Below are 20,072 nucleotides of genomic sequence, written 5' to 3'. Positions count from 1 at the left end.
TTAATATGAAGAAAATGTAATTTATAGTACTTTTCATATAATTTTAGAATATTTTTTTTGTTTAAAATATTGAATTAATGCGATCTAATTTACCTTTGAAAATTAGTCAAATTGACTTTCGATAAGCGCAATATGACAAACAATTCCAAACGAAGGATGTACCTTCTCCATCTATATAAGTCGTTTGGTGGAGTGTCTCAGAAAAAGTAATATATGTATTAGTTTTATATATTATTAGTACAATATATAATATACTTTTTAAATCTATATATAACTAATGTATACGAATGATATCACTATATTTGATATTAAAGTATATAAATGATATTAATAAAGTAAATGATTTTATAACATGTTAAAAGACATATTTATTCCACATAATCTTTATCATATGTTTTCCATTATATATTTTTTTAAAAAAATATTTTTCATCATATTTGTGGAGTATATTTTTATAAGTATTAAAAAATTGTGTCAATACATGATATTTTTGATATATCTAAGTTCAAACAAAAAATTACATAAAAAATAATCTCAGCATAAATAATATAGTATAATTAATACACTATATTCAACAATACTACATCTCTTTTAGAATGGCAATGAACATCTAAAGGGTAGTTAGTTGCAAACTAGGTCAAATTTATGTATTATTCAATTTTATGCTAATTATAAAAGTTAGCGGAAACTTTAATTTTTTTAAAGAATATTCCTCAACTACTAGCATAAGCATGAACCATGTAGTGTTTTCATTTTTAAAATAAGAATTAGTTTAAACCTTATAATTTCTTCTCATAATAAAAATAAATATAAAATAGGTAATCGGGTCGGGTATTTTTAGTTTTGGATTTGTGAATTTCGGAGCCAAATTTGAGCAACGACAATGGCCGGCCAACCGGAGAAGAAGCCACAATCGGTCTATGACTTTAGTCTAAAGGTAAATATGAACTCAAATTTTATTAGGCGTTTACCTAATATAAGCTCCGATTTCGTATAGATTTTGAAGTTGAAACTTGAAAATTTTAATTTTTTTTTGAAGTTGTGCTTCAATATGTTTGAAAAAAATTAAAAATACCCAAAAGCTGGACTGAGCTTGTATTTGAGATCTTAAAAATATTTGAAGATAAGACGGATCAATATATGTTTGGGATAACTCTAGCGTAAGAGGAAATCACCTAGCGTTTTTGTCTCTACTGAGGTTTAAATGTTGGTCTTTAATTGATTTAACTCACTTTATTGATTATTAGGGCACACTTTTTAACTTTTTACTCTAAGTAGAACCATGCTTCTTGGTGTATTTAAGGAGTCTACATGATGGGATAATGACACATTGAATTTGGAAGAACTGAACTTGAGCTTTTTGAGGTGAAAATTTCATTTATGGTAATTAAACATTATTGTTGAAATCACTAGATCTTGCAACATTGCTTCGAAAAATTCTCTTTTGGGCCGAGGGTGTATTGGATGTAACCTCTCTACCCTACGTAGATAGGGGTAAGGTCCGAGTACATCTTACGCTTTCCAGACCCCACTTGTGAAATTACACTGGATATATTGTTGTTGTCGGTTGAACCCAGTAGACGTTCCTTTATAAGGCTCAATCTTTATGTAAATATGATTTACTATCTTAACCGTCTCTCCGTGGCTCTTCCCTATGCTTAACTAGCCCCTCTGACCTTGGCCTTATAAATATCGAGATAACTCATACTCCTTTCATTTCAGTTTGTTTGTCTGGTTTTGATTGACATAAAGTTTAAGGAACTAAAGAAGACTTCTTGAAATGGACTAAAAAGGAAAGTAAGCGAAACAAAATTGAAGCAGAGTGAGCAATTCAAAGTTTGAAGTAACTTGGTACTTTTCCCATTTAATTTTCTCAGTATACTCTCTCCTTTGCTCGCAGGACGCGACAGGAAATGATGTAGACCTTAGTATCTTCAAAGGAAAAGTACTACTTATCGTGAATGTTGCTTCCAAATGGTAGAATCATTTAATTTCTGCCATCATATATGTAGTTGTATGCATGAATCTGTTACGTTTTATAATATCTCTGGTACCAGTTGAAGTCCAGGGAACGGAACAACCTCTGTCCAGAAGATAATCACGACTTTAAAACCTTGTTGTCGTCTGCTTGGACATTTTGCACATTCTGTCGTTCAAGTGATATTTGTCCTAGTTGAACATTTTAACCATCATCTCTTTGGTTGTCTACAGCGGGATGACTAACTCAAACTACACGGAACTCAACCAATTATATGAGAAGTACAAAGATCAAGGTATGTGTCTTTAGTTAAGTGACCGATTCATGGTTTGATTCCTCCGGATAAGAGAAGAAGAAACAGTTTAGTGTTTGCAAAGAATGGACCATTTGACATCTTCGGTTAAAGCTTAACTTTCGGACCAGTTGAGTCATTATGGTTTGAGTATCACTAAAATTGCCTTCAGCTCTCTCCTAATTGGTTCCATTCACATTTCGAAATTTCTTATCTTATTCAAACATAGGGCTGGAAATATTGGCGTTTCCGTGCAATCAATTTGGTGAGGAAGAGCCTGGGACCAACGATCAGATTTTAGACTTTGTTTGTACTCGTTTTAAGTCAGACTTTCCTATCTTTGACAAGGTAATGAAAGAACAATAATCCTGATAGATGTCATTATATTAGCTACAACTTGGTTAATTGCTTAGTAGTGTGTCTCGTCTTTTAAACGTATCTTCTCTCCCTGCTTATATACATGAGTGTTCTAAAAATGTTCAATGTTTCGGTAGAATATGTTGAGAAATACAGAAAATTTCCTTTATCCATCACTTTTCGTATCCTCTGTCAGCTATAAACATTCGAGTTGTATTGAAAACGGATACCATTACATTCCATAATTACCTGTTCTGGAATTCATGGTTGTGGAATCATGATGTACTAACAACTAAAGTATTCTTTTCTTGAATTAGATTGAAGTGAACGGCGAAAATGCATCTCCTCTTTATAAATTCTTGAAATCAGGCAAATGGGGAATATTTGGGGATGATATTCAGTGGAATTTCGCTAAGTTCTTGGTTGATAAGAACGGTCAAGTTGTTGATCGTTATTATCCAACCACGTCTCCTCTGACTATCGAGGTAATCAAATGCTTGAAAACTGAAATACTCTACGTAAATTTCCTGTAACTTTGTGTGTAACATCATGTACTTATGGCTTTATCAAATTTTTCCGCAGAGGGATATGAAAAAGCTTCTTGAAACTATATAGTTGCTAAGCATTGAGTCTTCAACGATGTGGATCGATTTTTCAGTTGTTGATTGCAGGTTTGATTTTATTTTCGAAATCGTTCAGTTGTTTTCGTTATCTGAGTGAGAGGCATTATGTAAGAAGGGCTGTTATTGTGTAGATGATCGCCATTTGAAATGTTCTGCAACATAAATTGTTCATTCTATAAGAGAAGTTTTAAGTTGATACATTGTTAACCAACTTCTCAAGTTGAATCTGTTTAGACGTGCATGTGTCTATTTGTTCAATTTTCTATAAATTTAAGTTTATACTTGTGTACACCCGTAGTTAAAAGGCATAGATGTGAGCTGAAGTCAAATTTAAAGACAGGTAAAAAGCATTATGCCTTTTTTTCTCATTCGATATTCCATGTCTGTCTTGTGGCAAGATAAATTTAAATTTACATTCAGAAATTCCACTTAAAAGGTAAACCATTCCCTATTGAAAATGAATCCATATCTATGACTCAAATTTAAATTTTTTATCGAAAATAAAATATATATTTTTACCACTTTAGTGTAACCCTCAATGATTTTGATTTTTGGGTTAGGGTGGTTGGTAATGATACTAGTTTCTGGACACATGCTTTGCACGTTTGTTCCATTTGAATTTTTACAGACATGTTAGAACGACTAAAATGCTATGAAAATATATGTGAACAACATGTAATGAATAATATAATAAAAAAAACATAAATAAATCTTTAATAATATATATAACCAAGAAAACACCAAATGAAGGGCATATTTTGATGTTTCAAATTATTTCTTTTTAGGCAACCTACTATAACTTTTAAACTTTGGTTAATAGTTAGCAAAATTTCAATAAAGTCACAAATGGCTAATTTGAGCTCAAATAAGTATTTAGACTTGCGACAATAAATCATTTATAGAAAACTAAATCAAGAAGTTTAATAGAGAGTAAAAACACAAAAAATAGAGAAAGAAAAAAAAATGTATACATACTTCATAAGACGTTGATCAATAATAATATAGACAGAAAAATAATACAATATTAGTGCATAATATTTCGAGTTCTTATCGACTCTTTCTCCAGTATCATATCAAAAATCAAGAGTCTTCTTCGTCTACTTTAACTATAGAATAAAAATGATAACCTTGTTAGGGGATCTGAAATGAAAAGACTGAATTTATATAGTAAGAAATGAAGGAATACCGAAAGATATCTTAAAATTTTAGATTAGATATTTAAAGATTATACATATGAAGAGATGAGAGTTATGAATATCACGAGTATGAAAATTGAATATGTAATGAGATATGAGTTATGAATATGAATAGTTGAAGCAAATAAAACAAATAATTTGTCTCTCTAATTTGTAAATTTGCACCCTTTTAAATTATAAAATTTCTTTATTTATCATAAAGAATAATACTTTCTCAACATAAATTACATTGTTTATAAGAGGAGTTACGGAAAATGTTATGAGAAGAAGAAAAGTTGACTAATCATGTAATGTTTTTTTTGTTATTATTATTATTACTATATTTATTATTAGCTACTAAACATGGCCATACTTCACGCGGTATGAAAAAATTATTAGTTTCATGATCTTTTAGAACAATATTTTAGTTTCAATCTTCAAATAAAGAAAAGAGCTTGTAAATTCTAACACTTTTTAATACAACCTTATAATATATACTTAAAGTAATACAAATAAATAAATGCTTATGACATGTCATTTTGTGATGCAAATGCAATCAATCATCTTGCTAAGAAAAATATACAATTTTTATTTAAAAGAAATACACAAATATTAGCCTCAGAACCTCTTCTTTAGAGAAACTATTTGAAATAAAAGAAATATATTAAGATCATATGCTTAGGAATTTCTTAACAATATTTTTTAATTCTTCTTCAATTATTTTGGAAATACTACCCTTAGATTTTTCTTGTTATGGTTAATTAGTAAGAATGTAAATACCTAAAATAGAATAAAAAATAAAAAAAAAGATTAAAAAAAAAAAGCTACATCGAAAAAGGCTTAGTCATTATGTGTATAAACTTCACTTTAATGCTATTTACCACGAAGGATTTGTAACATGAAATTTTAAATTTTGTATGTTAAAGATATAAAAGAATATTCTACATAAATAATAGTTAATGAAAGGACAAAGAATTGAAAAAATAGATGAATATGAAATCATAAATCTTTTAATTAATGTCTTCTCCCAAATTTCACATTAATAGGAAAGTTGAATACCATATATTTTGATAAATCCGCAACATGATATACATAGATAACGTAAACTATTTGAACACACATCAATTTGAAAGTATCTTAATCTTTAAAAATTAGCTTATCAATTTAGAAATAAAAATCTAAATAAAAATAAGATTAAAAGAGAAGTAAACATAAATTGTCAAAAAAACAAGATATCAAGTAGAATCATGCATGAATAACATCATTAACTAAAGCTACTAAAATCTCAATTGGAAGAACGAGTTACTCCATCAATAACCATCAAGTTTTTGTACGTGTCTTTAAAATTCACATTAATAAAAGAAGTAGAATAATATATATTACGATAATTCGTAAGATGATACAATATGAATTAGAAAAATTGATATTCTTAGAAAAAATGATATTCTACACAATGAAAATTCATCTCATCAATATAATTGAGAAATTTAAATAAAAAGATAACATTAGAAAAGAAATTAACACAAAAATAAAACAATGTACGAGAAGATGGCAAAATACAATATACAACTATAAGATTCCAAATAAATTCAAGAATTTATTAAAATAATAAACCAGTTGAAAAATATTCATAAATCACGAAAGTAGGATACAAAATATCATTATTAAAATTTTATATAATATATTATTTTCAAACAAAAACAAATAAAATTAAATGGTACCTAAAAACGTCGAAATAATCTTATCAAAAGAAAACAATTAATGAACAAAAAATATTCCTCCATTAGTTAGAGATTTATAGGAATTATAAAAGGTGAAAATAATTTTACCTCATAAATAAGTATAAATAATTAAAGGAGAAGATGAAAAGTTGAATAAATTGTTTAAGAAGATTTAATGAAATAATCATATCCCAGACGTGGGAGAGTGTGGGTTATTTTTTTTTTTGAATAATTTGTTTAAGAAGATTTAATGAAATAATCTTATCGCAGACGTGGGGAGAGTGTGGGTTATTCTTTTCCTAGTCAATTAAATATAATTTATTTAAGCATAGTAATTATAGATAGAGAATAAAATATAAACTAAACTATTTAGACATTTAAACTCTAAAAAAAAAGAGAAAAAATAAATATGAATGGATATATATAGAGAGAGATTATTTATATATTTATTTATTATTTTATACATATAGATTATAGAGAATAGATATTATTAATTAAATATTTTAATTAGAAATTAACCTAAGGAAGTGTAAAGATTATCAACATTTTAATTAAAATAATATAATTTAATATTTAAATTAAATAATTAAATGATTTATAACATTTTAATTTACAGAGAGATAAAATCGTAATTCAATTTTTAATTTTAAAAAAAAAAGTTAGTAAAATATGATTAAATTAAATGTAGTTTGTGAACAATTGGTATTGTATTGTTGATTTGTGCAATAACTTCGTGTATATATATATATATATATATATATATATGTTTCTCCATGAATTTATCTTTTTTTTTAACCAAAAAGTTGGACTTCATGAGAGTTTTATTACCTTTACATTTATTTGAAATGATAAAAATATCACACCGCAATAACAGAAGGGGTCCAACCAGAAAAGAACTCAATACATCTTAAAATAAAGAGCATAGTACGTATATTAAATCCTAAATTTAATTTCAGATTTTAATTTTGATCTCTAATTTCTATAATGCATAAATAAGTATTTTAATTATCCAACTTTTAAATAAATAAACACATGAGTCCTACATGACACACTCCACGTAGGACACCATGTAGGGAAAAAATGACATATAGAATAACATGTAGGACATGTAAGTCTATTTGTTTAACTTTATACAAGTTTAAGTATCTACTCGTGCAAACCAAAAGTTGAAGAATATAAATATAATTTAAAACCAAGTTAAAATATATATATATATATATATATATATATATATATATATATATATATATATATATATATATTATACTACCTTTGAGTTCAATTTGAACTATTGATTTACGTAATTGAAAATAATCAATTAAGTCGGCGAGATCCTGAAACGAACTACTCATTAAAATAAAATTATTAAATAAAACATTTATATATTATACCTAAAATAAAGTTATAAACTCACAGCACACCATCATAAGGACAACATGTTTACCATATGCAAAAATGTGACAAGATATTATATTTATATAATGCATTTGAAATTTTAAGTATATATATATATATATATATATATATATATATATATATATATATATATATATATATATTAGAAATTTGAACCGGATATCAAATTTTCAATTATGTTAGATTAAAGAACATATTCCCTATGTTCAATTTATATGACTATTTTTTCTTTTAGTTTAGAAAAGAATGACACATTCTTATATGACATAATATATAAATGTGTATGTTAATTTGACTTTAGTTGTAATTTGTATCCTCAAATTTTGAGTGTGCCACTTAAACTTGTCTAAAATAGGACAAATACACACGTGCATCCTACATGACGTTATACTTGACAATTTGTGTCATATGTGAAATCATACGTGTATTATGCTACATAAAATGTATTTATCTACTTATTTAATTTTATACAAATTTAAATTTACTTATATACACTCAAAATTAAAAGATATAAATATTAACTGAAGCGAAATTAGACTGCATATTCATGTATCATGTCTTTCTATATCTAGTAATGATTTATTTGATTTAACTTTAAATATTTTGATGAAATAATTTATAGTCACAAATATCTTGTGTTTAATTTAAAATAAAAATTTTACTTTTTTAAAAAAAAAAATCATATCAAATCAAAACATATCATATAAATTAACATTGCGCAACTACCAAAGACAGATTCGATATGCTTTGGCCTTTACAATAAGTGCAATTTTCTGTACTCATATTTTATTTTGTTTTTTAAAAAATATTAATAAAAGATCCGAATGCTTTCTTTTCTAATTTAGCCATTTTTAAATTTCAATGTACACACTCTATATATATTATATTTAAATTTTACACCTCCTTTAGGTATATGATTCAATATAGTCTTATTATTAGTATCATTATTATATAAGTATTTATTTAATATTATAAAACAAAATATTTCTTTTTGTGTCGCAAGTATTTGTTTTATATTTTTTTTTTATAGATTGTATAAAAAATAACGCGTCTCCTCTAATTTGATTAGCTTTCTAATTTTAATATTTCATACGACATATTTAAGATTATATAATTATAAGACATTTTGATACGTTTTATATATTTTTAATTTAAGATCATTAGATTTAATATATTTTTTTGTTAAACCTCAATCAATCAAATTAAGATACACAAATTAAAACGAAAAAAATATCATTTTGCAAGTTTGGTACCTAAATAGGCGAAGTATGCTATTTAATTTGGTGTCATCTATTATCTATGCTCTCTAACTTTGAATGTGTACAAATATGCACTTGAACTTGTATAGAGTTAAACAGTAAACTGAAACGGCCTACGTGACATCTTATATGACAATTTTACATCTTACGTAACAATTTACGTGTATTTTATATGATATAAAATGCATAAATCTGTTTAAACAATTTATGTTATTTTAAATATATACTTATACAAATTTAAATTTAAAACACATAATATACAAGTTATTTCAAGACTTTGATACAACAAAATAAATAATTGATTATTCCAATTACTTACCTACGTTATCTTAAAATTAATTATTTTTTAAATAGTTATCTAAGAATTATTGTTTCACCTTTAATATGAAATAAAAATAATTTTAAAATAACTACTTTCTAAACAAATTATCCTGTAATTTTACACCGATTAAATATTTAAATATGGAATAAATTTATCTTCAAAATTAATTATACCTTTATCCCTCAAACGAATTTAGCCTTGATATATATATAGGTGGATGGGTGTTCAGATATTTTGTAATTTCACTTTTTATTTCAAACTGTAAAGAGTACCACATTCCGACCACGACGACGATGGCCGGTCAACCGGAGAAGAAGCCAGAATCTGTCTATGACTTTACTCTAAAGGTTAGCTCCTAATAATTTTTTTTTCTTCGAGTTAGGGTTTGACCATAGATTTTGTGAAATACTAAGAATAAGAGTGTTTTGAAGTTGTGTTCGATTTTTTTTTTTTGAGCTAGTTCGACTCTAGATTTTGTGAACTTCGAAAAAAAAAGAAGAAGAAGAAGAGTTGTTGAAGTTGTTTTAGGAAAAAATTTGGACATGATTTTACTAGAAAAAAAATTGAAGTCAGGTGAGTGGAAGAAAAATTTCACCCAAAAACTGGTTCTAATTTGCTTGGACTCTCCAGAAATGTTTGCACCTGCACCGGATCCTTCATAATTACGCTATTTTTGGAGGATCCGATGTGTAGCCATCGATATTTTTGAAGAGTCTGAGCAATATAAGGGAACAAGCCTCACTAACAAGTTGAAAATATAGAGGGTGGAGGGGGATTACAAGTTCTTGTGAAAGTACATATAGTCAATCAACTGAGTTGCTACGATTTCCGACCTAAGCAATATGATGCTAGAATAGGCATATGTGGAAGGAATTTGGCTGCAATATGTAAATGTTTAGTAATCAAGAGTTTTAATTTGAAGGGAAGAGTGGATGGAAGTATGAGATATACTTTATGTACCGTTGTTCTTTTTTTTCCCTACTAAACAACTAATTGTACTAGGAAAACGGTAGAAGTATCAAATGGAAAGTTCGCATAAACTTAACCATCATACGTGCTACGGAGGTTTAAATAAATAGGAAGAAATCATATAGCGGTTGTTCACATGCTTAGATATTTCGACTAGGAGGTAGGGGTAAGGTATGTGTATACTACTCTCCGTAGACCTCACTTTTCGGGGATTTTTATTTGCTATGTGGTGTTGTGTTGTTGTTGTTATTCATGGAGCTAACTTTTGCCCCATGCCTCAGGGCTCTAGTTCTTTCCCATTCTTAAATAGCCCCTTTCCGTGCCTTCGCCCTATAAACACGGGGAAAATTCATAATGAAATGACTTGGTTGAGACTACTAATGATAATATATCATAAAAATGTACAAGTTATGTTGCTTGGACTCTCCAAAAATGACGTTGCATCCATGTCGGGTACTCCAAAAAGGCACTATATTTGGATGATCGGACATTTTTGATACAAGTGACCACAATGAAATGCTTCGTTTACTTGTATCTTTTTCCCTTTTTTTAGCATACTTTCTCCTTTGCTCACAGGATGCAAAGGGAAATGATGTTGATCTTAGTACCTACAAGGGAAAGGTCCTACTGATCGTGAATGTTGCGTCCAAATGGTAACATCATAACTCTAAGAAGTTGTTTTCTCTTTTAAATGTTCTGTGATTCATATAATATTTCACTTCATTGAATCCTTCAACTGTTTTCTGAGTTATTATGAAAAAAAAGAAATGTAATCGTAATCTGTTTTACTGTCCACAGCGGTTTGACTGATTCAAACTACAAAGATCTCAACCACTTACATGAGAAGTACAAAGATCAAGGTATGTGTCAAGTGACCATTTTACTCTTGTTGTTCGTTTCACAACTTATATCTCTCTGTTCCTCAACCAATTCTGTTATGTTTGTGGGCCTGACGTAGCAAGGGTTTGTTTCTCAGCCTTTTTCTTTAGACTATGGTAAGTTTCTTATAAAAATTGTTTGGAGCACATCCTAAATAGTCTAGGATTGAGATTTTTCGCAGCCTACATAAACATTGGTTACTCGGTTGTATTTGTATCATCTTTCACTGAGAAATAACAAGAGTTGGTGACTGGCCGTGAGCTTCCTTCCCCTTGAGAGTTCCACACATAAAATTGTGTGGTCTTCCTTTTCGTTATTATTGCCGTCATTAATCTTGTCTCGTAACAAATTCCTTTGTCAATAAAGAAGAACAAAAAGGCTAGTGTTTGAACCAAAGTTTCAATTTCATCACGTTATTATGGTTTGAGTATCACTAAAACGTCCTTCACATCTCTCTTTCTTTGGGTATTTAAATGTAGGCCTGGAAATTTTGGCATTTCCTTGCAATCAATTTGGTGCACAAGAACCAGGGAGCAACGATGAGATCGTAGAATTTGCTTGTACGCGTTTCAAGTCAGAGTTCCCCATCTTTGACAAGGTAATGAAACGACAAGAATCCTCATAGACGTTTTTCTATTATTTAACTACTCTTTTTGTTTTCTTGCATTATCAAAAAAATTGATGAATTTCTTGGTATTGTGTCTCATCTTTTAAATACATGTTCTCTCCTCGTGTATACATGTTAGTTAAATGTTTAATATTTTCGTAGAATATTTTGAAAGTTGCGGTTTATCCATCAATTAGATTATTCACAGTAAATTTATGTGCATCTTGTGTTAACTACAAATGTTAAAGTTGCATTCAGACGTTACTTCTTCCCTTAGAGAGCTCATGGTATCTTCGTATTCACAAGTGTATCTTTCTTGATCTAGATTGAAGTGAACGGCGAAAACACATCTCCTCTTTATAAGTTCTTGAAATCAGCCAAGTGGGGATTACTTGGAGATAATATTCAGTGGAATTTCGCTAAGTTCCTCGTTGATAAGAGTGGCCAAGTTTCTGATCGCTATTATCCTACCACATCTCCTCTTTCAATGGAGGTAACGTTTTTGTTTTAGTACTCGATGCAACTTTTCTATATAAAATGATTGGTCTTATGACTTCATTCTCTTGTTGCAGAGGGACATAAAAGTGCTGTTGGAAATCGAGTAGTTGCCAAGGTTGAGCCCTCAACAATGTGGATGGATTTCGAACTTGTTAATGCTGGCTTCGTTTTATTGTAGTTTGTCCCATTATTAATAAATTACTACATGTTTCTGAAACTGATATCCAGTTATTTGATATTCTGTCAGTTTGTTTTGTTTGATGAAGAATTATAAGTTCTTGATGTTTATTTGTTTCCATTGAAGCTCTCTATCTATTGAAGGTAGGGGTAAGGTCGGCGTATACACTATATTTCTTAGACCTCACTTGTTCAGCTTATCTGTTTAATATATGCACGTTAGAGTGTCTACTTATGCTGAATTTGATAATGTTGTTATTCACGATCTCTTAACAATATTTAGGACATGAAACAAGTTGTTCTTATATATATCTTACATTCACAACTTCAGAACATGATAATTTTCTTACTAAGTTTAATATGAGTAGTTCTATAAAATACACAAAGTATCTGTCAAAACTTCAGATTACTACTACAGAATTTCATAATAAAACTAATTACTATGTATTTGCGGGCAAAACAGAAGCTCGACACATGGGACAATCTTTTTTTCTCAGCAACCATTGTTTGATGCAGCCCGTATGATATTCATGTCCGCAGCCAAGTGTCCCGATGCACTCTTCATGCTCGAATTCCGCTTGACATATGACACAAATCTCTTTAGTTTCTGTTGGATTATTTACTCCATCAGCAACACGTTGAATTCTTGTTTTACAATACTCCAATAATGATTCACTTTCTGGTTGAGAATCATCTGATAAATTTTGCGATGATCCGCCATTGTAATATTCTGGTACATGCTGCTGCCTTAATGCCCTTTCCACTAAATCGCGACTACTGACGTTAATAACTGTAATTCCGTCACTGTGTGCAGTAATTGTGGCTTGTAATCCCAAAACGAAAGGTTGATCGTGTTGTCGTCTTCTGTAAGAACGATCATAGGGTGATCCCCTACTTCTACTTCCAATTGTACGCGAATTCACGTACATAAATTGCGAATTTTGAATATAATCTTGAGAGTTACTCATTGTTAACCACGAGAAAATAAACAATGTTGAGATTTCTGAGTACTGAAGGAACAGAACCGAACGATTTTATCGAATTTCGAAAAGAACAGAGTAAAATTATCAGAAAACAGAGTAATATAATAACGTTATTTTCTAAAAAAAAAAAAAAAAAAACTTAACGCGTAAACAAAATTTGGAAACTTAACGCTGAAACCTGAAAAAAAGTAAAGTTTCTTAATTCATTTAGTTCTCCTAATTTCTTTAGGAATTAAGGGAAAAGAATAAGAGGATATTTAAATTAGTAAAACTTTACATTTTATTAAAAAATATTTACATCATATATAGCGATAACAATTTTTTTCCATTTATAAAATGTAATTTTAATACATATTTAAGTGAACAATTTATAAAACATGTATGATCGTATAAGTTATGTTTATGGATGATACATTTATCAGTTTCTAACATACTACATTTTGAAAACACTTATTATATAAGAAAAATTACGTGATTAGACAAACTTGTACTATTTAATTACTCATCGTAGTTATAGTTTGCTATAATTACCGCTCACGATTAATATATACATTAATCATGTGGGAGGACTTTGACTTTGTATAATTAGTCACATTTGTATATGTATAATTCGCCAGAATATACTATACATATGTATAATATACAATTATCTAATCAAAATACATATAAAATTCACATCTCTCTCGCTCGCCTTTCTCTCCTTCCTCTCCCAATCTCGTTCGCTCTCTCCTCTCTTTCCAAATCTCGCTTGCTTTTTTTAAAAATTCATATGTATAACATATAATTATCTAACTAATATACATATACAATTTGCTTCTTTCCGATTCTCTGCCCTCTCTTGCTCGCCTCTCTCCCATTCTCGCTCGCCTCTCTCCTCTCTCCCTAATCTCGCTTGCCATATATATAATTATCTAACCAATATACATACCACCTCTCTCTCACTTTTTGCCCTCTCTCACCTCTCTTCTCTCCCAAACTCGCTTGCCTCTCTCCTTCCTATAACATGTAGCGACGAATTGTAATTATCAAACTATAGCTACGAAGAGTAATTAGGCTATTTTTTAGTGGTTATATGTGAAAATACCCCAATTATATAACACTTTATCAAGTTTCTTTTAATTTCTTTCCACTTAAGTTTTTACAAGGGTAAACTACATAAATCCCATTAATTTAGGTTCTAATACTTAGAATTCCAATAGTTTTAAAATATTCCTTCCCCTACCATATTTCAAACTTAGGATACATGAGTTTGAATCCGTGAGATACATGTATGTGGCGAATTCTGAAATTGAGATACGTATTTTATTTATTTAAATTAATTGGTTATAACCAATTTCCTTAATATAAGGTGGAAATGAAGAAGTGTATCTATTTTTAATTAATTTCATGTTATTATTATTTAAAATAATAAGTTCGTTAATATTATTCATAAAAGACAAAAACATGTATATCTTGGTCATGTAATTTGACTAATTTCATTTCATTACTCTTAAAATAACAAAATTTATTAATTTGATGTATATGTTATCAATATATGATGTATCCAACAAACAAATCACTTAGATACGTATCATACAAATAGATTTATATGTACCATAAAAGTATCTATTATTAATTTTGTGTATTTATTATATGTGTCTAGTATTAATTTCATATATCTATTATATGATACAATTTTAATTTCATGTATCTATTATATGATCTAATTTTAATTTCATGTATCTATTACTAATTTGATGTATCAAATATTAATTTCATACAATATATTCAAAAGCACGTGTTTCGGATACATAACAATATTCATACTATTTTCTAAATTATGAATTATTAAAATCGAGCAAACAATATAAAAACCTACAACAAATTTGCTAGAAAAAATCTAAATCATCGAATCAAATATATGATACGATTGAAAACAAATATACAATAGGAAACAGTAAAGAAAATCTTACTTTGCCACTTTAACTAATGTTGATTATGTAAAGTTTGATATGAATTTAGCACATGCAAAACAGAGGCGCAGCCATGATTTCATGTCAGTGAGTTCTAAATTTTTAAAAAGAACAACGATCTAATTTTTTTTTCATCTAGCGATTATTTTTAATTTTTTTTATATACACGCATTCTATTATGTATATATATATATATATATATATATATATATAGACACACACACGTTCTACTTCATAATTTAATATAAATATAGAATCTATGGAAAAATTAGTGGGTTTGGCCGAACCCCCCTCGGCTACTATAGCTGGCCCCTGATGCAAAAGGGAATAAAAATGATTAAGAAAGAAGGGATACGTGTGGGAGTCGGAATGAGATACAAATTTTGTGTGATAGGGGAAGAAAAAGTTTAACGAAGAAGAAGGGGTAATGGTGGGATACCCGAGGCATCTGTTTTGCGATTGGGGGAGGGAACAACTGAAAAGAATAAAGCGAAGTAATTTGAATTGTTGGTGTCCTACTAATTGAGGAAATGTGATTTTAACATAATTATTCATCATTATATTTAAAGGGATTGTGTATCTGATTTAATTTTTGTTTATAAATATAGTATATTGTGTAAAAAGTGGTATTCTATGTTATATTTTAAAGTAGAGATGTTTTTCCTTTTTTAAAAACAAAACTTTGAGCCCACTTAACAAATAAATGGAATAACTAACGGCTCAATAAAAATAATAAATTCAATACCAAAACAAATATGAATACAACTTATTATTGAAGTAGCAATGTACTACTAACTTGAGTGATCGTGATTTGAGAAATCCACCAAAATATAATGTCAATAGTGATGGTCAAAAGGAGGAGGATGCTATATTGGAGTATTATAAAACAAGAACTCATCAGGTTATTGTACTTACAGACGAAGTGAATAATTCAACGAAAATTGAAGAGATTTGTGTCATATATCACTCAGAGTTTGAGCAGGAAGAGATCATTGGGACACTTCGGTGCAGACATAAATATCATGTAGACTGCATCAAATAATAATTGCTAACGATAAAAAATTGTCTCATGTGTCGAGCTTTAATTTTGCCCTTTCACGTCAGCAAAGATAACTATACAAATGCATAGGATTTGGAGATTATTTTATTCAGAGGTTCTATTGTATTAATTGGAAATATTCTTTCTATATATGAATTCAACAACAATTCCAGTTACTTAACCGCAAAGTGGGACACCCCATATTAATAGGCTAATATACATTAAAAAAAATTGGAATTTTTTTTTTTAAGCTCTAGGCGTCAGATTCATGGGCTAATATACACATAAAAAATTAGAGAATTTAGACGATTCTTAAAAAAGGACTTGTAAATGTGGAAATAGACGTTCAAAAAATGGTATGAGTATACGTGAGGGTTTCCAAATCATTACCGAGGGTTTCATAAATTTTTTTGATAAAAATGTACTGTAATCCTGCGTGATACATTAAAGTAGTAAAGAATGCTCATAAGGTGTTTAATTTTAGATTGATATAATATGTTTGATTTTAGATCAGTACATTAATTGACAAATTGTAATAGGCTAGCATAATTCAAAATTTAAAATTCTTCTCCTCATTTTTCCAAAAATCTCTCAATGTTTGAATCAAACTTGTCGACAAATTATACAAATACAACATGAACTTGTCATCATGTCGAGGCATTTCCGAATAGGGAAAAGTAAGGTGACGTATGAACGATAAAAAAGTAATGAAATTATTATTGATCAAAATATTAATTTTGTGAATCTCAAATCAGTCATTGCAGCTGAATTAGAGATCGATGAGTTGATGAAAAATTTGTAAATCAGATACATCATTGAAACGAAGAAACAAAAGCCTGAATTTTAAATGTATCCGCTATGCATTGATACAACATATAAAAATATTGAAGAGATACATATCTTTGATGGATACATGTATGTGTGGTAATTTCTATGTATATAATACATTTATTAAAAATTCAAATTCACATATTATATCTAAAAAAAATTAATACACATGATATATTACTATTTATGTATCTTATTTTATTTGAAAATACTATATTTTATATCAAAAATAAATTATACATCTAATTATTTCAAATAGCATTTTTCTTGATATGTATATACTTAGATTGGACATCATCAACGATGACTACATATTAACTAATAATTCTTACAAACTTAAAAACCCAGGGGAGGCATACCTAGACTCTACACCTACCCAACTAATGACAACTTGACCCCTACATTATCCTTCGAGAAAAATACTTTCATTCTCATCAATCTTAAATAATCGATCACCCAGTATTCTCACATTACCTCTACAAAGTCGATTAAACTATCTTAAGAGATCATCCTTATCACATCAACTATAAAATGATCTTTCACACGTTAATAACACCAAAAAAATCAAAGAGTCGAGTTTGATAGATGTCATATTTGTCACATATAGCATAGTATAAGTGTGTCTCTGAAATTTCGGACATAAATTGAGGAAATACTTGTGCATTATCCCATTTATAAATTATAACATGTTATGTATCTTAATTTTAAAGATTACAAATTTCACGCATTTAAGGAGGTTCACCTCTAAATATATTTGGTGGTATATTTAATGATGTTAAGGAATAATTTTGTTGCTATTAATATATATATATATATATATACGACTTAACTCTTATTAGAAATGTTATCTAATAAAAGTTCTCATAGTTTATTCCTTCACATCAATCTTATAAGACTCTTATACGTGTGAGTAAATAATGTTTTAATATAATGACATGAATGATTAGATATAAGACATGAATTTTAACACATATTCATGATCATTACGTCTTAGTTTTACTCCAATTTTAGAAACTAAAGAAAAATAACCTAAATAAAAATGTTTAATAGCATGTCAATATATTTATATAGATTTAATACCTGAGCATACACAATGAGAATCATATGCAAATAGTCAAGTGAAATTCAATTTCATAGAGTAATTTGAGTTATCGACGATATTATCATTGTGGTAAAGATAGTAATGCCGGAAAAGTCATAATGCGAAACACAATATATAACTTGGATACATTAATAATTAGCTTGGATGTATTATAAAATAATTCGAATACATAATATGTAGCTCGTACAAATTAAATATTCGCTTGGGTACATTATTATGTAGCTGGGATATATTAGGAGAAAAATATGAGATTTTAGAGGTCTTTCAAAATAGATGGGATATTGAAAATAAGAAAACATAAGATGTGTATTTCAATAAAAAAAATTCTTATTAGGTATATGATATTATATGTATTAAAAGTCAACATGTTGGGGATGTAGCTCAAATGGTAGAGCGCTCGCTTTGCATGCGAGAGGCACGGGGTTCGATCCCCCGCATCTCCATTTGTGTATTATTATTAGCCTATAGATTTGGTGCTCTAAATAGTCGCAAATCTTTTTTTAAACACTTTTTTGTAACGAGGTTCGTGTGTTTGAATCTCATAAATAAAAAATATGAAGTATAAGCAAACATTTAGTCTATATTAAGTACTACAACTACTTTCAAAAAAATTATAATTTGCGACTACAGTTTTTCCAATTCTTGTTATTCAATTGATTTTGTATAATTCAGTTCCTGATTGTATAAATTTAAAATTTTGTATATGGTTATCCTAACTATTTGTATACGATTTATGAAAAAATCATGATAAATTTACATGTTTTGTATATTTGGCAAGTGAAGTATACAAATGGACGTCTAAATAATTCTTAAATGTATAAATACAAAATTTGTATATACTTACTTTAGTTGTATATTTACAAGCGAAATATACAAACTGCAGCCTCCATAACAAATGGAACTATAGCTATGGAGCGCAATTATTAAAACTATAGCGTAATTATCAAAATTATAGCTGAGAGTCTTGTTATATATATTATGTTTGTTATTTTTAAAACTTTCTCACTCCACTTTTTAGAAAATACTTTTATTACGCTATTTCTGAATATTCTTTATAAACTTCCTAGTTTCATCATTGAGGATGTTTAATTTTATGTTGTGAACAAAGTTAGAATCATTAAGGGTGCGTCGACATGTTGCTCTTTAGTCAAAAGAATAACCAAATCAAGAAAGAAATTATTAAAAACATCTATTGTACGAGATATATGAGTCTGTGTCAGTATGAGCTCAATATATATAATTTTTTTCGTTTTATTTTATGTGATACTTTTTAAATTTTGAGATTTAAATAAGTTTGTTTTTTACCATAACTTTTTTATAAATTTTTTAAATATTTTGAATGATTAATTATTGTGAATTATAGTACGTTTCGTGTAGTTTACAAATATATAAATTTGATTTCAAAAAATTTAAAAATTTCATACGCAAATTTTTTGTCAAATTTAAATTATTTAATTCTCAAAAAATGAAAAGTGTCATATAAATTGTGATAGAAAAAGTATTGATTTTTTCCTAATTTATGCGCTATGGTCCATAGCCTATGGATAAAACTAAGGGAGCCAACCGAAATTTTTTTAAAAAATATTTAAATTATTAATTATTGTGACTTATAAATATTTTAATTTTAAATAATAAAAATCTATCATTTTTAATAATCTTGAATGAGTTTTTTTTTTCTTTAATAACATAGTCGGTGGATATATGATATATCATTTGTTTAGTTTAGATAGTAGAGCCAAATATATCCAAGTAATTATAAGAGGATAAGTACCTATCAATTTCATGATTCATCATGAGAATGTAACACAATTATTAGTACCTATATATTTGTATTAATTTTGACAAAACTTGAAGTCACAAACATGTATTTTACTTAGTGATTAAGACGTGTAATA

The 20,072-nt window shown here is 28.2% G+C and overlaps 2 protein-coding genes and 1 non-coding gene across 3 annotated transcripts; all 3 read left to right on the top strand.

Moving 5' to 3' along the window:
• The first annotated feature begins 598 nt into the window (after positions 1–598).
• Positions 599–3,457, top strand: LOC101267388 (probable glutathione peroxidase 8). The gene is made up of 6 exons (XM_004252548.5): positions 599–937; positions 1,901–1,977; positions 2,212–2,273; positions 2,500–2,618; positions 2,945–3,112; positions 3,210–3,457. The coding sequence occupies exons 1-6, from the start codon at positions 884–886 to the stop codon at positions 3,240–3,242; spliced, it is 513 nt and encodes a 170-aa protein (XP_004252596.2). The 5' UTR covers positions 599–883; the 3' UTR covers positions 3,243–3,457.
• A 5,912-nt stretch (positions 3,458–9,369) lies between these two features.
• Positions 9,370–12,455, top strand: GPXle-2 (glutathione peroxidase). Its single transcript, NM_001321493.1, is given in 6 exon segments — positions 9,370–9,490; positions 10,689–10,765; positions 10,911–10,972; positions 11,471–11,589; positions 11,924–12,091; positions 12,171–12,455. Coding segments are annotated over 6 exon segments (513 nt in total). The 5' UTR covers positions 9,370–9,436; the 3' UTR covers positions 12,204–12,455.
• Positions 12,456–18,547: 6,092 nt separating this feature from the next.
• On the top strand, positions 18,548–18,620 carry TRNAA-UGC (transfer RNA alanine (anticodon UGC)). The gene has a single exon. It is a non-coding gene; the product is annotated as a tRNA-Ala (tRNA).
• Positions 18,621–20,072: the final 1,452 nt, after the last annotated feature.

This window comes from Solanum lycopersicum, chromosome 12 (genome assembly GCF_036512215.1).
Source record: "Solanum lycopersicum chromosome 12, SLM_r2.1".
NCBI classification, from domain to species: Eukaryota; Viridiplantae; Streptophyta; class Magnoliopsida; order Solanales; family Solanaceae; genus Solanum; species Solanum lycopersicum.
The sequence above is the reverse complement of the archived record's forward strand: the minus strand, read 5'-3'. Positions and strand labels throughout refer to the sequence as shown.